Consider the following 20,156-nt stretch of genomic DNA (forward strand, 5'->3'; position numbering starts at 1 on the left):
CGGGTGTAGTACTGATCACTATACTGTAGATGACTTCTCACCAGTGATGTATATACAGTGATATCACTAGCTCTATATACTGGAGATCCGGGTGTAGTACTGATCACTATACTTAGATGACCTCTCACCAGTGATGTATATACAGTGATATCACTAGCTCTATATACTGGAGATCCGGGTGTAGTACTGATCACTATACTGTAGATGACCTCTCACCAGTGATGTATATACAGTGATATCACTAGCTCTATATACTGGAGATCCGGGTGTAGTACTGATCACTATACTGTAGATGACATCTCACCAGTGATGTATATACAGTGATATCACTAGCTCTATATACTGGAGATCCGGGTGTAGTACTGATCACTATACTGTAGATGACCTCTCACCAGTGATGTATATACAGTGATATCACTAGCTCTATATACTGGAGATCCGGGTGTAGTACTGATCACTATACTCTAGGTGACCTCTCACCAGTGATGTATATACAGTGATATCACTAGCTCTATATACTGGAGATCCGGGTGTAGTACTGATCACTATACTCTAGGTGACCTCTCACCAGTGATGTATATACAGTGATATCACTAGCTCTATATACTGGAGATCCGGGTGTAGTACTGATCACTATACTCTAGATGACCTCTCACCAGTGATGTATATACAGTGATATCACTAGCTCTATATACTGGAGATCCAGGTGTAGTACTGATCACTATACTCTAGGTGACCTCTCACCAGTGATGTATATACAGTGATATCACTAGCTCTATATACTGGAGATCCGGGTGTAGCACTGATCACTATACTCTAGATGTCCTCTCACCAGTGATGTATATACAGTGATATCACTAGCTCTATATACTGGAGATCCGGGTGTAGTACTGATCACTATACTCTAGATGACCTCTCACCAGTGATGTATATACAGTGATATCACTAGCTCTATATACTGGAGATCCGGGTGTAGTACTGATCACTATACTCTAGGTGACCTCTCACCAGTGATGTATATACAGTGATATCACTAGCTCTATATACTGGAGATCCGGTGTAGTACTGATCACTATACTCTAGGTGACCTCTCACCAGTGATGTATATACAGTGACATCACTAGCTCTATATACTGGAGATCCGGGTGTAGTACTGATCACTATACTCTAGATGACCTCTCACCAGTGATGTATATACAGTGACATCACTAGCTCTATATACTGGAGATCCGGGTGTAGTACTGATCACTATACTCTAGGTGACCTCTCACCAGTGATGTATATACAGTGACATCACTAGCTCTATATACTGGAGATCCGGGTGTAGTACTGATCACTATACTCTAGATGACCTCTCACCAGTGATGTATATACAGTGATATCACTAGCTCTATATACTGGAGATCCGGGTGTAGTACTGATCACTATACTCTAGGTGACCTCTCACCAGTGATGTATATACAGTGATATCACTAGCTCTATATACTGGAGATCCGGGTGTAGTACTGATCACTATACTGTAGATGACCTCTTACCAGTGATGTATATACAGTGATATCACTAGCTCTATATACTGGAGATCCAGGTGTAGTACTGATCACTATACTCTAGATGACCTCTCACCAGTGATGTATATACAGTGATATCACTAGCTCTATATACTGGAGATCCGGGTGTAGTACTGATCACTATACTCTAGATGACATCTCACCAGTGATGTATATACAGTGATATCACTAGCTCTATATACTGGAGATCCGGGTGTAGTACTGATCACTATACTCTAGGTGACCTCTCACCAGTGATGTATATACAGTGATATCACTAGCTCTATATACAGGAGATCCGGGTGTAGTACTGATCACTATACTCTAGTGACCTCTCACCAGTGATGTATATACAGTGATATCACTAGTTCTATATACTGGAGATCCGGGTGTAGTACTGATCACTATACTCTAGATGACCTCTCACCAGTGATGTATATACAGTGATATCACTAGCTCTATATACTGGAGATCCGGGTGTAGTACTGATCACTATACTGTAGATGACCTCTCACCAGTGATGTATATACAGTGATATCACTAGCTCTATATACTGGAGATCCGGGTGTAGTACTGATCACTATACTCTAGATGACTTCTCACCAGTGATGTATATACAGTGATATCACTAGCTCTATATACTGGAGATCCGGGTGTAGTACTGATCACTATACTCTAGGTGACCTCTCACCAGTGATGTATATACAGTGATATCACTAGCTCTATATACTGGAGATCCGGGTGTAGCACTGATCACTATACTCTAGGTGACCTCTCACCAGTGATGTATATACAGTGATATCACTAGCTCTATATACTGGAGATCCGGGTGTAGCACTGATCACTATACTCTAGGTGACCTCTCACCAGTGATGTATATACAGTGATATCACTAGCTCTATATACTGGAGATCCGGGTGTAGTACTGATCACTATACTCTAGATGACCTCTCACCAGTGATGTATATACAGTGATATCACTAGCTCTATATACTGGAGATCCGGGTGCAGTACTGATCACTATACTCTAGGTGACCTCTCACCAGTGATGTATATACAGTGATATCACTAGCTCTATATACTGGAGATCCGGGTGTAGTACTGATCACTATACTCTAGATAACCTCTCACCAGTGATGTGTATACAGTGATATCACTAGCTCTATATACTGGAGATCCGGGTGTAGTACTGATCACTATACTCTAGATGACCTCTCACCAGTGATGTATATACAGTGATATCACTAGCTCTATATACTGGAGATCCGGGTGTAGTACTGATCACTATACTCTAGATGACCTCTCACCAGTGATGTATATACAGTGATATCACTAGCTCTATATACTGGAGATCCGGGTGTAGTACTGATCACTATACTCTAGATGACCTCTCACCAGTGATGTATATACAGTGATATCACTAGCTCTATATACTGGAGATCCGGGTGTAGTACTGATCATTATACTCTAGATGACCTCTCACCAGTGATGTATATACAGTGATATCACTAGCTCTATATACTGGAGATCCGGGTGTAGTACTGATCTCTATACTCTAGGTGACCTCTCACCAGTGATGTATATACAGTGATATCACTAGCTCTATATACTGGAGATCCGGGTGTAGTACTGATCACTATACTCTAGGTGACCTCTCACCAGTGATGTATATACAGTGATATCACTAGCTCTATATACTGGAGATCCGGGTGTAGCACTGATCACTATACTCTAGATGACCTCTCACCAGTGATGTATATATATACAGTGATATCACTAGCTCTATATACTGGAGATCCGGGTGTAGCACTGATCACTATACTCTAGATGACCTCTCACCAGTGATGTATATACAGTGATATCACTAGCTCTATATACTGGAGATCCGGGTGTAGTACTGATCACTATACTCTAGATGACCTCTCACCAGTGATGTATATACAGTGATATCACTAGCTCTATATACTGGAGATCCGGGTGTAGTACTGATCACTATACTCTAGATGACCTCTCACCAGTGATGTATATACAGTGATATCACTAGCTCTATATACTGGAGATCCGGGTGTAGTACTGATCACTATACTCTAGATGACCTCTCACCAGTGATGTATATACAGTGATATCACTAGCTCTATATACTGGAGATCCGGGTGTAGTACTGATCACTATACTCTAGATGACCTCTCACCAGTGATGTATATACAGTGATATCACTAGCTCTATATACTGGAGATCCGGGTGTAGTACTGATCACTATACTCTAGGTGACCTCTCACCAGTGATGTATATACAGTGATATCACTAGCTCTATATACTGGAGATCCGGGTGTAGTACTGATCACTATACTCTAGGTGACCTCTCACCAGTGATGTATATACAGTGATATCACTAGCTCTATATACTGGAGATCCGGGTGTAGTACTGATCACTATACTCTAGATGACCTCTCACCAGTGATGTATATACAGTGATATCACTAGCTCTATATACTGGAGATCCGGGTGTAGTACTGATCACTATACTCTAGATGACCTCTCACCAGTGATGTATATACAGTGATATCACTAGCTCTATATACTGGAGATCCGGGTGTAGTACTGATCATTATACTCTAGATGACCTCTCACCAGTGATGTATATACAGTGATATCACTAGCTATATATACTGGAGATCCGGGTGTAGTACTGATCACTATACTCTAGGTGACCTCTCACCAGTGATGTATATACAGTGATATCACTAGCTCTATATACTGGAGATCCGGGTGTAGTACTGATCACTATACTCTAGGTGACCTCTCACCAGTGATGTATATACAGTGATATCACTAGCTCTATATACTGGAGATCCGGGTGTAGTACTGATCACTATACTCTAGGTGACCTCTCACCAGTGATGTATATACAGTGATATCACTAGCTCTATATACAGGAGATCCGGGTGTAGTACTGATCACTATACTGTAGATGACCTCTCACCAGTGATGTATATACAGTGATATCACTAGCTCTATATACTGGAGATCCGGGTGTAGTACTGATCACTATACTGTAGATGACCTCTCACCAGTGATGTATATACAGTGATATCACTAGCTCTATATACTGGAGATCCGGGTGTAGTACTGATCACTATACTCTAGATGACCTCTCACCAGTGATGTATATACAGTGATATCACTAGCTCTATATACTGGAGATCCGGGTGTAGTACTGATCACTATACTCTAGGTGACCTCTCACCAGTGATGTATATACAGTGATATCACCAGCTCTATATACTGGAGATCCGGGTGTAGTACTGATCACTATACTCTAGATGACCTCTCACCAGTGATGTATATACAGTGATATCACTAGCTCTATATACTGGAGATCCGGGTGTAGTACTGATCACTATACTCTAGATGACCTCTCACCAGTGATGTATATACAGTGATATCACTAGCTCTATATACTGGAGATCCGGGTGTAGTACTGATCACTATACTCTAGGTGACCTCTCACCAGTGATGTATATACAGTGATATCACTAGCTCTATATACTGGAGATCCGGGTGTAGTACTGATCACTATACTCTAGGTGACCTCTCACCAGTGATGTATATACAGTGACATCACTAGCTCTATATACTGGAGATCCGGGTGTAGTACTGATCACTATACTCTAGATGACCTCTCACCAGTGATGTATATACATTGACATCACTAGCTCTATATACTGGAGATCCGGGTGTAGTACTGATCACTATACTCTAGATGACCTCTCACCAGTGATGTATATACAGTGATATCACTAGCTCTATATACTGGAGATCCGGGTGTAGCACTGATCACTATACTCTAGATGACCTCTCACCAGTGATGTATATATATAAAGTGATATCACTAGCTCTATATACTGGAGATCCGGGTGTAGTACTGATCACTATACTCTAGATGACCTCTCACCAGTGATGTATATATATATACAGTGATATCACTAGCTCTATATACTGGAGATCCGGGTGTAGTACTGATCACTATACTGTAGATGACCTCTCACCAGTGATGTATATACAGTGATATCACTAGCTCTATATACTGGAGATCCGGGTGTAGTACTGATCACTATACTGTAGATGACCTCTCACCAGTGATGTATATACAGTGATATCACTAGCTCTATATACTGGAGATCCGGGTGTAGTACTGATCACTATACTCTAGATGACCTCTCACCAGTGATGTATATACAGTGATGTCACTAGCTCTATATACTGGAGATCCGGGTGTAGTACTGATCACTATACTCTAGATGACCTCTCACCAGTGATGTATATACAGTGATATCACTAGCTCTATATACTGGAGATCCGGGTGTAGTACTGATCACTATACTCTAGATGACCTCTCACCAGTGATGTATATACAGTGATATCACTAGCTCTATATACTGGAGATCCGGGTGTAGTACTGATCACTATACTCTAGGTGACCTCTCACCAGTGATGTATATACTGTGATATCACTAGCTCTATATACTGGAGATCCGGGTGTAGTACTGATCACTATACTCTAGGTGACCTCTCACCAGTGATGTATATACAGTGACATCACTAGCTCTATATACTGGAGATCCGGGTGTAGTACTGATCACTATACTCTAGATGACCTCTCACCAGTGATGTATATACAGTGACATCACTAGCTCTATATACTGGAGATCCGGGTGTAGTACTGATCACTATACTCTAGATGACCTCTCACCAGTGATGTATATACAGTGATATCACTAGCTCTATATACTGGAGATCCGGGTGTAGTACTGATCACTATACTCTAGATGACATCTCACCAGTGATGTATATACAGTGATATCACTAGCTCTATATACTGGAGATCCGGGTGTAGTACTGATCACTATACTGTAGATGACCTCTCACCAGTGATGTATATACAGTGATATCACTAGCTCTATATACTGGAGATCCGGGTGTAGTACTGATCACTATACTCTAGGTGACCTCTCACCAGTGATGTATATACAGTGATATCACTAGCTCTATATACTGGAGATCCGGGTGTAGTACTGATCACTATACTCTAGGTGACCTCTCACCAGTGATGTATATACAGTGATATCACTAGCTCTATATACTGGAGATCCGGGTGTAGTACTGATCACTATACTCTAGATGACCTCTCACCAGTGATGTATATACAGTGATATCACTAGCTCTATATACTGGAGATCCAGGTGTAGTACTGATCACTATACTCTAGGTGACCTCTCACCAGTGATGTATATACAGTGATATCACTAGCTCTATATACTGGAGATCCGGGTGTAGCACTGATCACTATACTCTAGATGTCCTCTCACCAGTGATGTATATACAGTGATATCACTAGCTCTATATACTGGAGATCCGGGTGTAGTACTGATCACTATACTCTAGGTGACCTCTCACCAGTGATGTATATACAGTGATATCACTAGCTCTATATACTGGAGATCCGGGTGTAGTACTGATCACTATACTCTAGGTGACCTCTCACCAGTGATGTATATACAGTGATATCACTAGCTCTATATACAGGAGATCCGGGTGTAGTACTGATCACTATACTGTAGATGACCTCTCACCAGTGATGTATATACAGTGATATCACTAGCTCTATATACTGGAGATCCGGGTGTAGTACTGATCACTATACTGTAGATGACCTCTCACCAGTGATGTATATACAGTGATATCACTAGCTCTATATACTGGAGATCCGGGTGTAGTACTGATCACTATACTCTAGATGACCTCTCACCAGTGATGTATATACAGTGATATCACTAGCTCTATATACTGGAGATCCGGGTGTAGTACTGATCACTATACTCTAGGTGACCTCTCACCAGTGATGTATATACAGTGATATCACCAGCTCTATATACTGGAGATCCGGGTGTAGTACTGATCACTATACTCTAGATGACCTCTCACCAGTGATGTATATACAGTGATATCACTAGCTCTATATACTGGAGATCCGGGTGTAGTACTGATCACTATACTCTAGATGACCTCTCACCAGTGATGTATATACAGTGATATCACTAGCTCTATATACTGGAGATCCGGGTGTAGTACTGATCACTATACTCTAGGTGACCTCTCACCAGTGATGTATATACAGTGATATCACTAGCTCTATATACTGGAGATCCGGGTGTAGTACTGATCACTATACTCTAGGTGACCTCTCACCAGTGATGTATATACAGTGACATCACTAGCTCTATATACTGGAGATCCGGGTGTAGTACTGATCACTATACTCTAGATGACCTCTCACCAGTGATGTATATACATTGACATCACTAGCTCTATATACTGGAGATCCGGGTGTAGTACTGATCACTATACTCTAGATGACCTCTCACCAGTGATGTATATACAGTGATATCACTAGCTCTATATACTGGAGATCCGGGTGTAGCACTGATCACTATACTCTAGATGACCTCTCACCAGTGATGTATATATATAAAGTGATATCACTAGCTCTATATACTGGAGATCCGGGTGTAGTACTGATCACTATACTCTAGATGACCTCTCACCAGTGATGTATATATATATACAGTGATATCACTAGCTCTATATACTGGAGATCCGGGTGTAGTACTGATCACTATACTGTAGATGACCTCTCACCAGTGATGTATATACAGTGATATCACTAGCTCTATATACTGGAGATCCGGGTGTAGTACTGATCACTATACTGTAGATGACCTCTCACCAGTGATGTATATACAGTGATATCACTAGCTCTATATACTGGAGATCCGGGTGTAGTACTGATCACTATACTCTAGATGACCTCTCACCAGTGATGTATATACAGTGATGTCACTAGCTCTATATACTGGAGATCCGGGTGTAGTACTGATCACTATACTCTAGATGACCTCTCACCAGTGATGTATATACAGTGATATCACTAGCTCTATATACTGGAGATCCGGGTGTAGTACTGATCACTATACTCTAGATGACCTCTCACCAGTGATGTATATACAGTGATATCACTAGCTCTATATACTGGAGATCCGGGTGTAGTACTGATCACTATACTCTAGGTGACCTCTCACCAGTGATGTATATACTGTGATATCACTAGCTCTATATACTGGAGATCCGGGTGTAGTACTGATCACTATACTCTAGGTGACCTCTCACCAGTGATGTATATACAGTGACATCACTAGCTCTATATACTGGAGATCCGGGTGTAGTACTGATCACTATACTCTAGATGACCTCTCACCAGTGATGTATATACAGTGACATCACTAGCTCTATATACTGGAGATCCGGGTGTAGTACTGATCACTATACTCTAGATGACCTCTCACCAGTGATGTATATACAGTGATATCACTAGCTCTATATACTGGAGATCCGGGTGTAGTACTGATCACTATACTCTAGATGACATCTCACCAGTGATGTATATACAGTGATATCACTAGCTCTATATACTGGAGATCCGGGTGTAGTACTGATCACTATACTGTAGATGACCTCTCACCAGTGATGTATATACAGTGATATCACTAGCTCTATATACTGGAGATCCGGGTGTAGTACTGATCACTATACTCTAGGTGACCTCTCACCAGTGATGTATATACAGTGATATCACTAGCTCTATATACTGGAGATCCGGGTGTAGTACTGATCACTATACTCTAGGTGACCTCTCACCAGTGATGTATATACAGTGATATCACTAGCTCTATATACTGGAGATCCGGGTGTAGTACTGATCACTATACTCTAGATGACCTCTCACCAGTGATGTATATACAGTGATATCACTAGCTCTATATACTGGAGATCCAGGTGTAGTACTGATCACTATACTCTAGGTGACCTCTCACCAGTGATGTATATACAGTGATATCACTAGCTCTATATACTGGAGATCCGGGTGTAGCACTGATCACTATACTCTAGATGTCCTCTCACCAGTGATGTATATACAGTGATATCACTAGCTCTATATACTGGAGATCCGGGTGTAGTACTGATCACTATACTCTAGGTGACCTCTCACCAGTGATGTATATACAGTGATATCACTAGCTCTATATACTGGAGATCCGGGTGTAGCACTGATCACTATACTCTAGATGACCTCTCACCAGTGATGTATATACAGTGATATCACTAGCTCTATATACTGGAGATCCGGGTGTAGCACTGATCACTATACTCTAGATGTCCTCTCACCAGTGATGTATATACAGTGATATCACTAGCTCTATATACTGGAGATCCGGGTGTAGCACTGATCACTATACTCTAGATGACCTCTCACCAGTGATGTATATACAGTGATATCACTAGCTCTATATACTGGAGATCCGGGTGTAGTACTGATCACTATACTGTAGATGACCTCTCACCAGTGATGTATATACAGTGATATCACTAGCTCTATATACTGGAGATCCGGGTGTAGCACTGATCACTATACTCTAGATGTCCTCTCACCAGTGATGTATATACAGTGATATCACTAGCTCTATATACTGGAGATCCGGGTGTAGTACTGATCACTATACTCTAGGTGACCTCTCACCAGTGATGTATATACAGTGATATCACTAGCTCTATATACTGGAGATCCGGGTGTAGCACTGATCACTATACTCTAGATGACCTCTCACCAGTGATGTATATACAGTGATATCACTAGCTCTATATACTGGAGATCCGGGTGTAGCACTGATCACTATACTCTAGGTGACCTCTCACCAGTGATGTATATACAGTGATATCACTAGCTCTATATACTGGAGATCCGGGTGTAGCACTGATCACTATACTCTAGATGACCTCTCACCAGTGATGTATATACAGTGATGTCACTAGCTCTATATACTGGAGATCCGGGTGTAGTACTGATCACTATACTGTAGATGACTTCTCACCAGTGATGTATATACAGTGATATCACTAGCTCTATATACTGGAGATCCGGGTGTAGTACTGATCACTATACTTAGATGACCTCTCACCAGTGATGTATATACAGTGATATCACTAGCTCTATATACTGGAGATCCGGGTGTAGTACTGATCACTATACTGTAGATGACCTCTCACCAGTGATGTATATACAGTGATATCACTAGCTCTATATACTGGAGATCCGGGTGTAGTACTGATCACTATACTCTAGGTGACCTCTCACCAGTGATGTATATACAGTGATATCACTAGCTCTATATACTGGAGATCCGGGTGTAGTACTGATCACTATACTGTAGATGACATCTCACCAGTGATGTATATACAGTGATATCACTAGCTCTCTATACTGGAGATCCGGGTGTAGTACTGATCACTATACTCTAGATGACCTCTCACCAGTGATGTATATACAGTGATATCACTAGCTCTATATACTGGAGATCCGGGTGTAGTACTGATCACTATACTCTAGATGACCTCTCACCAGTGATGTATATACAGTGATATCACTAGCTCTATATACTGGAGATCCGGGTGTAGTACTGATCACTATACTCTAGATGACCTCTCACCAGTGATGTATATACAGTGATATCACTAGCTCTATATACTGGAGATCCGGGTGTAGTACTGATCACTATACTGTAGATGACATCTCACCAGTGATGTATATACAGTGATATCACTAGCTCTATATACTGGAGATCCGGGTGTAGTACTGATCACTATACTCTAGGTGACCTCTCACCAGTGATGTATATACAGTGATATCACTAGCTCTATATACTGGAGATCCGGGTGTAGTACTGATCACTATACTCTAGGTGACCTCTCACCAGTGATGTATATACAGTGACATCACTAGCTCTATATACTGGAGATCCGGGTGTAGTACTGATCACTATACTCTAGGTGACCTCTCACCAGTGATGTATATACAGTGATATCACTAGCTCTATATACTGGAGATCCGGGTGTAGTACTGATCACTATACTCTAGGTGACCTCTCACCAGTGATGTATATACAGTGATATCACTAGCTCTATATACTGGAGATCCGGGTGTAGTACTGATCACTATACTCTAGATGACCTCTCACCAGTGATGTATATACAGTGATATCACTAGCTCTATATACTGGAGATCCGGGTGTAGTACTGATCACTATACTCTAGATGACCTCTCACCAGTGATGTATATACAGTGATATCACTAGCTCTATATACTGGAGATCCGGGTGTAGCACTGATCACTATACTCTAGATGACCTCTCACCAGTGATGTATATACAGTGATATCAGTAGCTCTATATACCGGAGATCCGGGTGTAGTACTGATCACTATACTCTAGATGACCTCTCACCAGTGATGTATATACAGTGATATCACTAGCTCTATATACTGGAGATCCGGGTGTAGTACTGATCACTATACTCTAGGTGACCTCTCACCAGTGATGTATATACAGTGATATCACTAGCTCTATATACAGGAGATCCGGGTGTAGTACTGATCACTATACTCTAGGTGACCTCTCACCAGTCATGTATATACAGTGATATCACTAGCTCTATATACAGGAGATCCGGGTGTAGTACTGATCACTATACTCTAGTGACCTCTCACCAGTGATGTATATACAGTGATATCACTAGTTCTATATACTGGAGATCCGGGTGTAGTACTGATCACTATACTCTAGATGACCTCTCACCAGTGATGTATATACAGTGATATCACTAGCTCTATATACTGGAGATCCGGGTGTAGTACTGATCACTATACTCTAGATGACTTCTCACCAGTGATGTATATACAGTGATATCACTAGCTCTATATACTGGAGATCCGGGTGTAGTACTGATCACTATACTCTAGGTGACCTCTCACCAGTGATGTATATACAGTGATATCACTAGCTCTATATACTGGAGATCCGGGTGTAGCACTGATCACTATACTCTAGGTGACCTCTCACCAGTGATGTATATACAGTGATATCACTAGCTCTATATACTGGAGATCCGGGTGTAGTACTGATCACTATACTCTAGATGACCTCTCACCAGTGATGTATATACAGTGATATCACTAGCTCTATATACTGGAGATCCGGGTGCAGTACTGATCACTATACTCTAGGTGACCTCTCACCAGTGATGTATATACAGTGATATCACTAGCTCTATATACTGGAGATCCGGGTGTAGTACTGATCACTATACTCTAGATGACCTCTCACCAGTGATGTGTATACAGTGATATCACTAGCTCTATATACTGGAGATCCGGGTGTAGTACTGATCACTATACTCTAGATGACCTCTCACCAGTGATGTATATATATACAATGATATCACTAGCTCTATATACTGGAGATCCGGGTGTAGTACTGATCACTATACTCTAGATGACCTCTCACCAGTGATGTATATACAGTGATATCACTAGCTCTATATACTGGAGATCCGGGTGTAGTACTGATCACTATACTCTAGATGACCTCTCACCAGTGATGTGTATACAGTGATATCACTAGCTTATATACTGGAGATCCGGGTGTAGTACTGATCACTATACTCTAGATGACCTCTCACCAGTGATGTATATACAGTGATATCACTAGCTCTATATACTGGAGATCCGGGTGTAGTACTGATCACTATACTCTAGGTGACCTCTCACCAGTGATGTATATACAGTGATATCACTAGCTCTATATACTGGAGATCCGGGTGTAGTACTGATCACTATACTCTAGATGACCTCTCACCAGTGATGTATATACAGTGATATCACTAGCTCTATATACTGGAGATCCGGGTGTAGTACTGATCACTATACTCTAGATGACCTCTCACCAGTGATGTATATACAGTGATATCACTAGCTCTAGATACTGGAGATCCGGGTGTAGTACTGATCACTATACTCTAGATGACCTCTCACCAGTGATGTATATACAGTGATATCACTAGCTCTATATACTGGAGATCCGGGTGTAGTACTGATCACTATACTCTAGATGACCTCTCACCAGTGATGTATATACAGTGATATCACTAGCTCTATATACTGGAGATCCGGGTGTAGTACTGATCTCTATACTCTAGGTGACCTCTCACCAGTGATGTATATACAGTGATATCACTAGCTCTATATACTGGAGATCCGGGTGTAGTACTGATCACTATACTCTAGGTGACCTCTCACCAGTGATGTATATACAGTGATATCACTAGCTCTATATACTGGAGATCCGGGTGTAGCACTGATCACTATACTCTAGATGACCTCTCACCAGTGATGTATATATATACAGTGATATCACTAGCTCTATATACTGGAGATCCGGGTGTAGCACTGATCACTATACTCTAGATGACCTCTCACCAGTGATGTATATACAGTGATATCACTAGCTCTATATACTGGAGATCCGGGTGTAGTACTGATCACTATACTCTAGGTGACCTCTCACCAGTGATGTATATACAGTGATATCACTAGCTCTATATACTGGAGATCCGGGTGTAGTACTGATCACTATACTCTAGATGACCTCTCACCAGTGATGTATATACAGTGATATCACTAGCTCTATATACTGGAGATCCGGGTGTAGTACTGATCACTATACTCTAGGTGACCTCTCACCAGTGATGTATATACAGTGATATCACTAGCTCTATATACTGGAGATCCGGGTGTAGTACTGATCACTATACTCTAGGTGACCTCTCACCAGTGATGTATATACAGTGATATCACTAGCTCTATATACTGGAGATCCGGGTGTAGTACTGATCACTATACTCTAGGTGACCTCTCACCAGTGATGTATATACAGTGATATCACTAGCTCTATATACTGGAGATCCGGGTGTAGTACTGATCACTATACTCTAGGTGACCTCTCACCAGTGATGTATATACAGTGATATTATGTGCGGTTTACCCACATTTTTTATACACCACGCCTTTATTTGTGAAATGTGAGGCTTGGCTTTGCACAGCATTGTTTTGGCAGGGTGGTGTGTCATGCAGCGCTCCATACTATGTCTTCTATAAGACTCGTGTCAATGTTTGATAATATATAAGGGCTAGAACTTCCTATTTAAGGTTCCTCCTCCCTTCCATCCCTGCTTGTTCAGCCAAGTTCCTCGTGAGTTCCCTGTGCCCTAGTTCCCTGTTTCCGTACCTTCTGCCTTTTGTCTGGACTTCCCGTTACTGACCTCTGCTTGAACTTGACTATCCTTGTCTGCCGCCTGCCTTGACCTATTGCTGCCATACCCGTTACGACGTCTGCTGCCTGTCCTGACTTCTGCTTATCCATCCGACCGCCTCTACCCGCTGTGCCAAGCATTGCCTGGGTTCCAAGCACCATCTCCCAGATAACACAGAGGATCCACGAACAAACCGGTGAGAACCGTTATAGTTGTTCCATCCAATGCTCACTATAATATGCCGGTTACTTGTATTCTATTATACACCGTGCCGGCAGGGTAGGCGGCAATCAGGCACTCATGGTTAGTCAAGCAAGGTCAGGGCAGTCAGCAGAGTTTTGGCACGTGTCACTAGCAAGAGGTCAGGGCAGTCGGCAGAGTTTTGGCACGTGTCACTAGCAAGAGGTCAGGGCAGTCGGCAGGCAAGGATAGTCAAAGGTACAGGCAGAGTCCAACACAGGAAATGCAGGAAAGTAATGTCTGGGGAACTCTAGCTATAAAGAACCTAACAGGTCAGGCAAGGCAGAGAGAGTCAGCACCCACACTAGGAGCCAGAGCAGAGCGTTGGGAGGCCACCAGAAGCGGAGATGGGGGGAGAGTAGCCACCAGCCAGAAGACGCCGGGACCGGCAAGTATATGGCGGTGAGCGGCGGCCATTACAATGTCAGATGTAGAGAGAAACGTCTGCTGGGGGTTGTTTCTGCCAAAGAGGCAATATCAGGGATCAGAGCCAAGAGGGTACTAAGAGGGTACTGCCAGATAGACTTCATAGGGCATCGTATAAATGGAGATTCTCCCGAAGCAGCAACACTTCCTCATACTGTAGCCCTGTATATTCGGCGTCCTCTATAGCAGCCATGTTTTTATTCTGTCCGATTTGTACAGAATCCGACAGAAAAAAATCCTCCGCATGGCTCTGTATTAAATTGGAGTCATAGGGAGGTACCTAGTTTCGGAGGTTGTACGGGGCCATTATATGACCATGTGTGAATGAAGATCAGATATTATGCCCACAGATGGTAAGAAGTAATAATCTGTACACGAGGGGCATTTACTTTTTCACATGACTGTAGAATTGATCTCCATGATCCGATACTAGAGCCAGTGTTACGGGACGTTAATACTTCTCATGATCATTTACCTGGAAGACTCCTGCTTATAGATATCGATGATATTTTCCACCAGTAGATTCCTCTGAAGCCCATAGACCCCATGTCTGTCCAGGACGACCTCGTGTCGACATGAAGGGCAGCGGAAGCGTCCTCCGGATGATACAGTGCTGGAGCCGCGGGACTGCCAGAGGGGGTTTGAAGCCTATGGAGAAAAGTAGTGACTGTGTCAGGGAAGCATGAAGACTCGGGACTCGGTGTGTTCGTTTTGGAAATTTTTTATTTCCCCGTTGACATAGCCCTAGGAGGGCTAGTTTTTTGCAAGTTAACTGAATTCTGCGGGTCAATATAATTTACAGCAATACCAAATTTCTGGAGATTTTTTGTATATTTCCTTGACGTCCTCAGCAGCAGCACCCGTGGGGATATTCTATCCCCCTAGAAGATGGGACGGGTAGTATCAATTTATTTGAATTAATTGGCTGCCATATAAGAGACGGCCTCACAGAGGTCACATCGTGGTTTTTCCTTCTGTCCTTTCTCTCAGGTGGTGTCGGCAGGGCTGGGAAGTCTATTTTTTTATTTATTTATTTATATCCTATCTTCCTCCTGTTTTATTGCTGACACTTATGCCTGGTCCGGTAGTCCGGATTCAGGGCTACACGTAGGTGTTTGTTTATGATTTTCTTGGGGGAGAGATCAGATAAACTTATAAGAGTCCCACAGGATTACCTGTCCGCAGTCAGCGCATTTTCCGGCTAGTGACGTCTGAACAGCGGACTTATGGTGTAATTATGCTGCCGGCGCCATTTTCTTGTAGCCGGACTATCACTCTGATGCTGATGCGACCGCGCATGCGCTTATTCGTGGCCAGTAATTGGTCAGCCGCCGAGAAAGAAGACTAGGGGGCATTATTTAAATCAGTCAGGGACGTTCAAATATGACCGCTCGTCCTGGCTGATCCTGGTATTCATGTCAATCCCATTCCCACAGACCCAGACCATTAAGGTGTGTCATCCCCTAGGGAGTCAGATATCGTGGACGGTTTCAGGGTCATCGACGAAGTTAACACATCTTCATCCGAAAATGACGATAACCAGGAAATAAATCTCTTCCCTATAGAAAAGATGTCGAGACTCCTTAAAGCCATCCATTCAGATGAACGGGTGCAATATCATGGCATCGAGGAAGATGGATTACCCCAAAAAATTAGGGCATTCAAATTTGACTCCATCACTAAGAAATGAATGGTCAATGAATGGAAATCTCCAAACAAGGGCCCCATTCTAAATAAAAGGTTTAAGACAATGTTCGTCATTGAAAAGGAACAAGATAAGGAATGGGGGGACCCCCCTAAAGTTGATGTTGCCATTTCAAATCTCTTTAGATGTACAGTGGTTCCCAGGGAAGACGGTTCAAATTTTCATGATCCTATGGACCTCTGAATCGATATCGCTTTACGAAGAGGGTACGTAACGGCCGCAGCTCAGGCAAAAACGGCATTAGCCTCTTCTACTGTCGCAAAGAATATGAGATCATGGCTCCTCCAGATGGAGATAGACATAGACAATGGCGTTCCACGAGACGACATTCTAAAAAAAATGTAAACATGTCTCAGCCTCAGATTTTCTTTGCGACGCCATGGTCCAGCATTCCAGATTTGCAGCCCGCGCAATTGCCCTATCATCTGCTGGTAGGAGATACTTCTGGATAAAACCATGGGGGGGGGGGGTGGTGCACTCTAAAAATGCACTTTGATCCATATAGTTTCAGCCTAGTAGGCTATTTGGGGCGGAATTGGATTCCCTAATGGAGAATCTATCTGACAAACAAGGTAAATCTCTCCCTCTGTCAGGGAAACGTAGATGGAAAGCCTCCTTTCGTGGCCAGTCTAGAGGTCAAAACTGGGGAGGGAGACCAGATAGAGGGGATAATTCCTCCTCAACCAGTATAAAATACTCCCAGCGAGGCGGCCAAAGACGTCAGAGAGGTAGGGGAGAAACCATCCAGCCCCTGGCAGGAAACTGGTTTTCCGACGCCAGAGAAATACCAGTGGGAGGAAGATTGTCGTTTTCCTACCCCCAATGGGAAAAATCTATAAAGGACCGTTGGGTGCTAGACATAGTAAAACATGACTCCAAGACAGAATTCATATCACACACCAGACAAATTCTTTGCCACTTTAAAATTTGCCAACACGAAACAGTCTCTCCTAGAGAGAGCTATTCTAGAGTTTATAGACATGAGAGCTCTAGAAAGAGTTCCCACCGTGGAAGTCCAGACAGGAGTTTATTCACAAGTATTCTACGTTCCAAAGCAAGCGGGAAAATGGAGAACAATAATAGATCTCAGATATCTAAACAAGTTTATACGCAAAACAAAATTCTGTATGGATACCATCCGTTCTGTACTCTCCCTACTGGACAAAGGGGATTTTCTCACCACAATAGACCTAAAAGATGCGTATCTCCACGTACCGACTCATCCAAGATACAGGAAATTCCTGAGAATTGCCATCTGGATGCAGAGAGAGTTGGTACATCTACAATTCACGTCCCTGCCCTTCGGGATATCATCGGCCCACCAAAGTGTTCACCAAGGTCACGGTGGCAGTAGTAGCCAGCTTCAGGAGGAAAGGTATCTCCATAACACCCTATCTGGGCAACTGGCTGATAAAAGCCAATTCAGTGGCAGCCCTCAATACTTACCTACAAATCGTGCGGTCAGAGATTCAAGCATTGGGATGGCTCATCAATGGGGAAAATGCACATTCAGCCATCGCAGGAGAAACAATTCCTGAGGTTTCTTTTAAATACTCGACAGATGATTATTTACCTTCCACCAGAAAGACGGTGTCGTATACAGGAGGCCGCACGGCATCTCAGCGAGATCAGGCCAGTATCAATTCGTCTGATGATGAAAGTTCTGGGTCTGATGACATCGGCCAGCGAGGCTATCGAGTGGGTGAAATGGCACATGCGCCCCCCTGGAACAGGAAATCCTGCAGGTTTGGAACCGAGACATATAAACTCTGGACAATACAGTGATCATTTCCAGAGACACGAGAGCCTCCCTAAGATGGTGGTTTAGTCTAAAAAACGGCAGAACCTTTGCCCCCAAGTCCTGGGTTGACATATTGACGGACACGTCCAGCTCAGGTTGGGGAGCTTATACGGCAGGACAAATGGTGAAGGGCACCTGGTCTCCGACCGAGAAGTGTCTATCCTCAAGGCGCAGAGAGATGCGAGCGGTCATGAGAGCCCTTACATATTTTCACCAAGCTGTCCAGGGGAAAGCGATCAGAGTTCACTCCAACAATGCGACCAGTCTCCTACTTGAACCCCAGGTTGGCACTCGATCCATAACCCTTCTTATAGAAGTGGCACCGATCCTATCGTGGGCAGAAGTTTATACTCAACAGCTGACATCTGTGCATATAAAAGGGACCCTCAACATTATAGCAGACAGGCTGAGCCGCGACCTTCCGCTACCAGGAGACTGGTCTCTAAACCAACAAGTCTACAATCAGATAGTGGAATTTTGGGGTCAACCACAAGTGGACCTGATGGCAACACAAGAGAACGCAAAGATGGACCTATTTTGCACCCTGTTCAGGTTAGACGAGCCGTGGGTCATAGGCGCTCTATCCATACCATGGAAGTTCCACCTGGCGTACATATTCCCGCCTATCCCGATAATCCCAAAGATCTTACAGAAGATCAAACGGAAACAAGTCTCGGCAATTGCCATCTGCCCTTTCCGGCCCAAGAGAGCGTGGTTCTCTCTACTCTATGTCAATGAGCAAGGGAGACTTCTGGGTCCTACCTTAAGTTCCATCCCTTGTGACACAAGACAATCGCTATTGTCCCCATCTAGACCATCTCCAGTTGACAGCATGGAGGTTGATCGCTCCCTTTTTGCCAACTCAGGCTGTCAGAGACAGTCATCAACACCCTCTTACAATCCAGAGGGGTTGTGACCAACAGGACCTATGGCAGGATTAGGTTGGCACGTTTGAGATGGTGCAAAGACCAACAACTTTCCTTCTCCTCCCCATCCATCCAGAACATACTGGAATTCCTACGGGAGGTCTTTGACAAGGGGCTCAAGTCAGGCACAATAAAAGTACAAATATCTGCACTATCGGCCTTCTGAGGCAAGAAACTATCATCTGAACCCCTCATTCAGAGATTCGTAAAGGCAGTCCAGAAGATCAGACCTACGGTGACGGATCCAGTCCCTA

At 43.1% G+C, this 20,156-nt stretch overlaps 1 protein-coding gene across 1 annotated transcript in view; it reads right to left on the reverse strand.

Annotated features, from left to right (window-relative positions):
* TRIM54 (tripartite motif containing 54) overlaps positions 1–20,156 on the reverse strand; it is a 102,635-nt gene that overhangs the window by 66,061 nt on the left and 16,418 nt on the right. Inside the window, 1 exon segment of the mRNA XM_075847432.1 lies at positions 15,946–16,118. Coding sequence (XP_075703547.1) covers positions 15,946–16,118 — 173 coding nt within the window.

This window comes from Rhinoderma darwinii, assembly GCF_050947455.1.
Source record: "Rhinoderma darwinii isolate aRhiDar2 chromosome 4 unlocalized genomic scaffold, aRhiDar2.hap1 SUPER_4_unloc_1, whole genome shotgun sequence".
Lineage (NCBI taxonomy): Eukaryota > Metazoa > Chordata > Amphibia > Anura > Rhinodermatidae > Rhinoderma > Rhinoderma darwinii.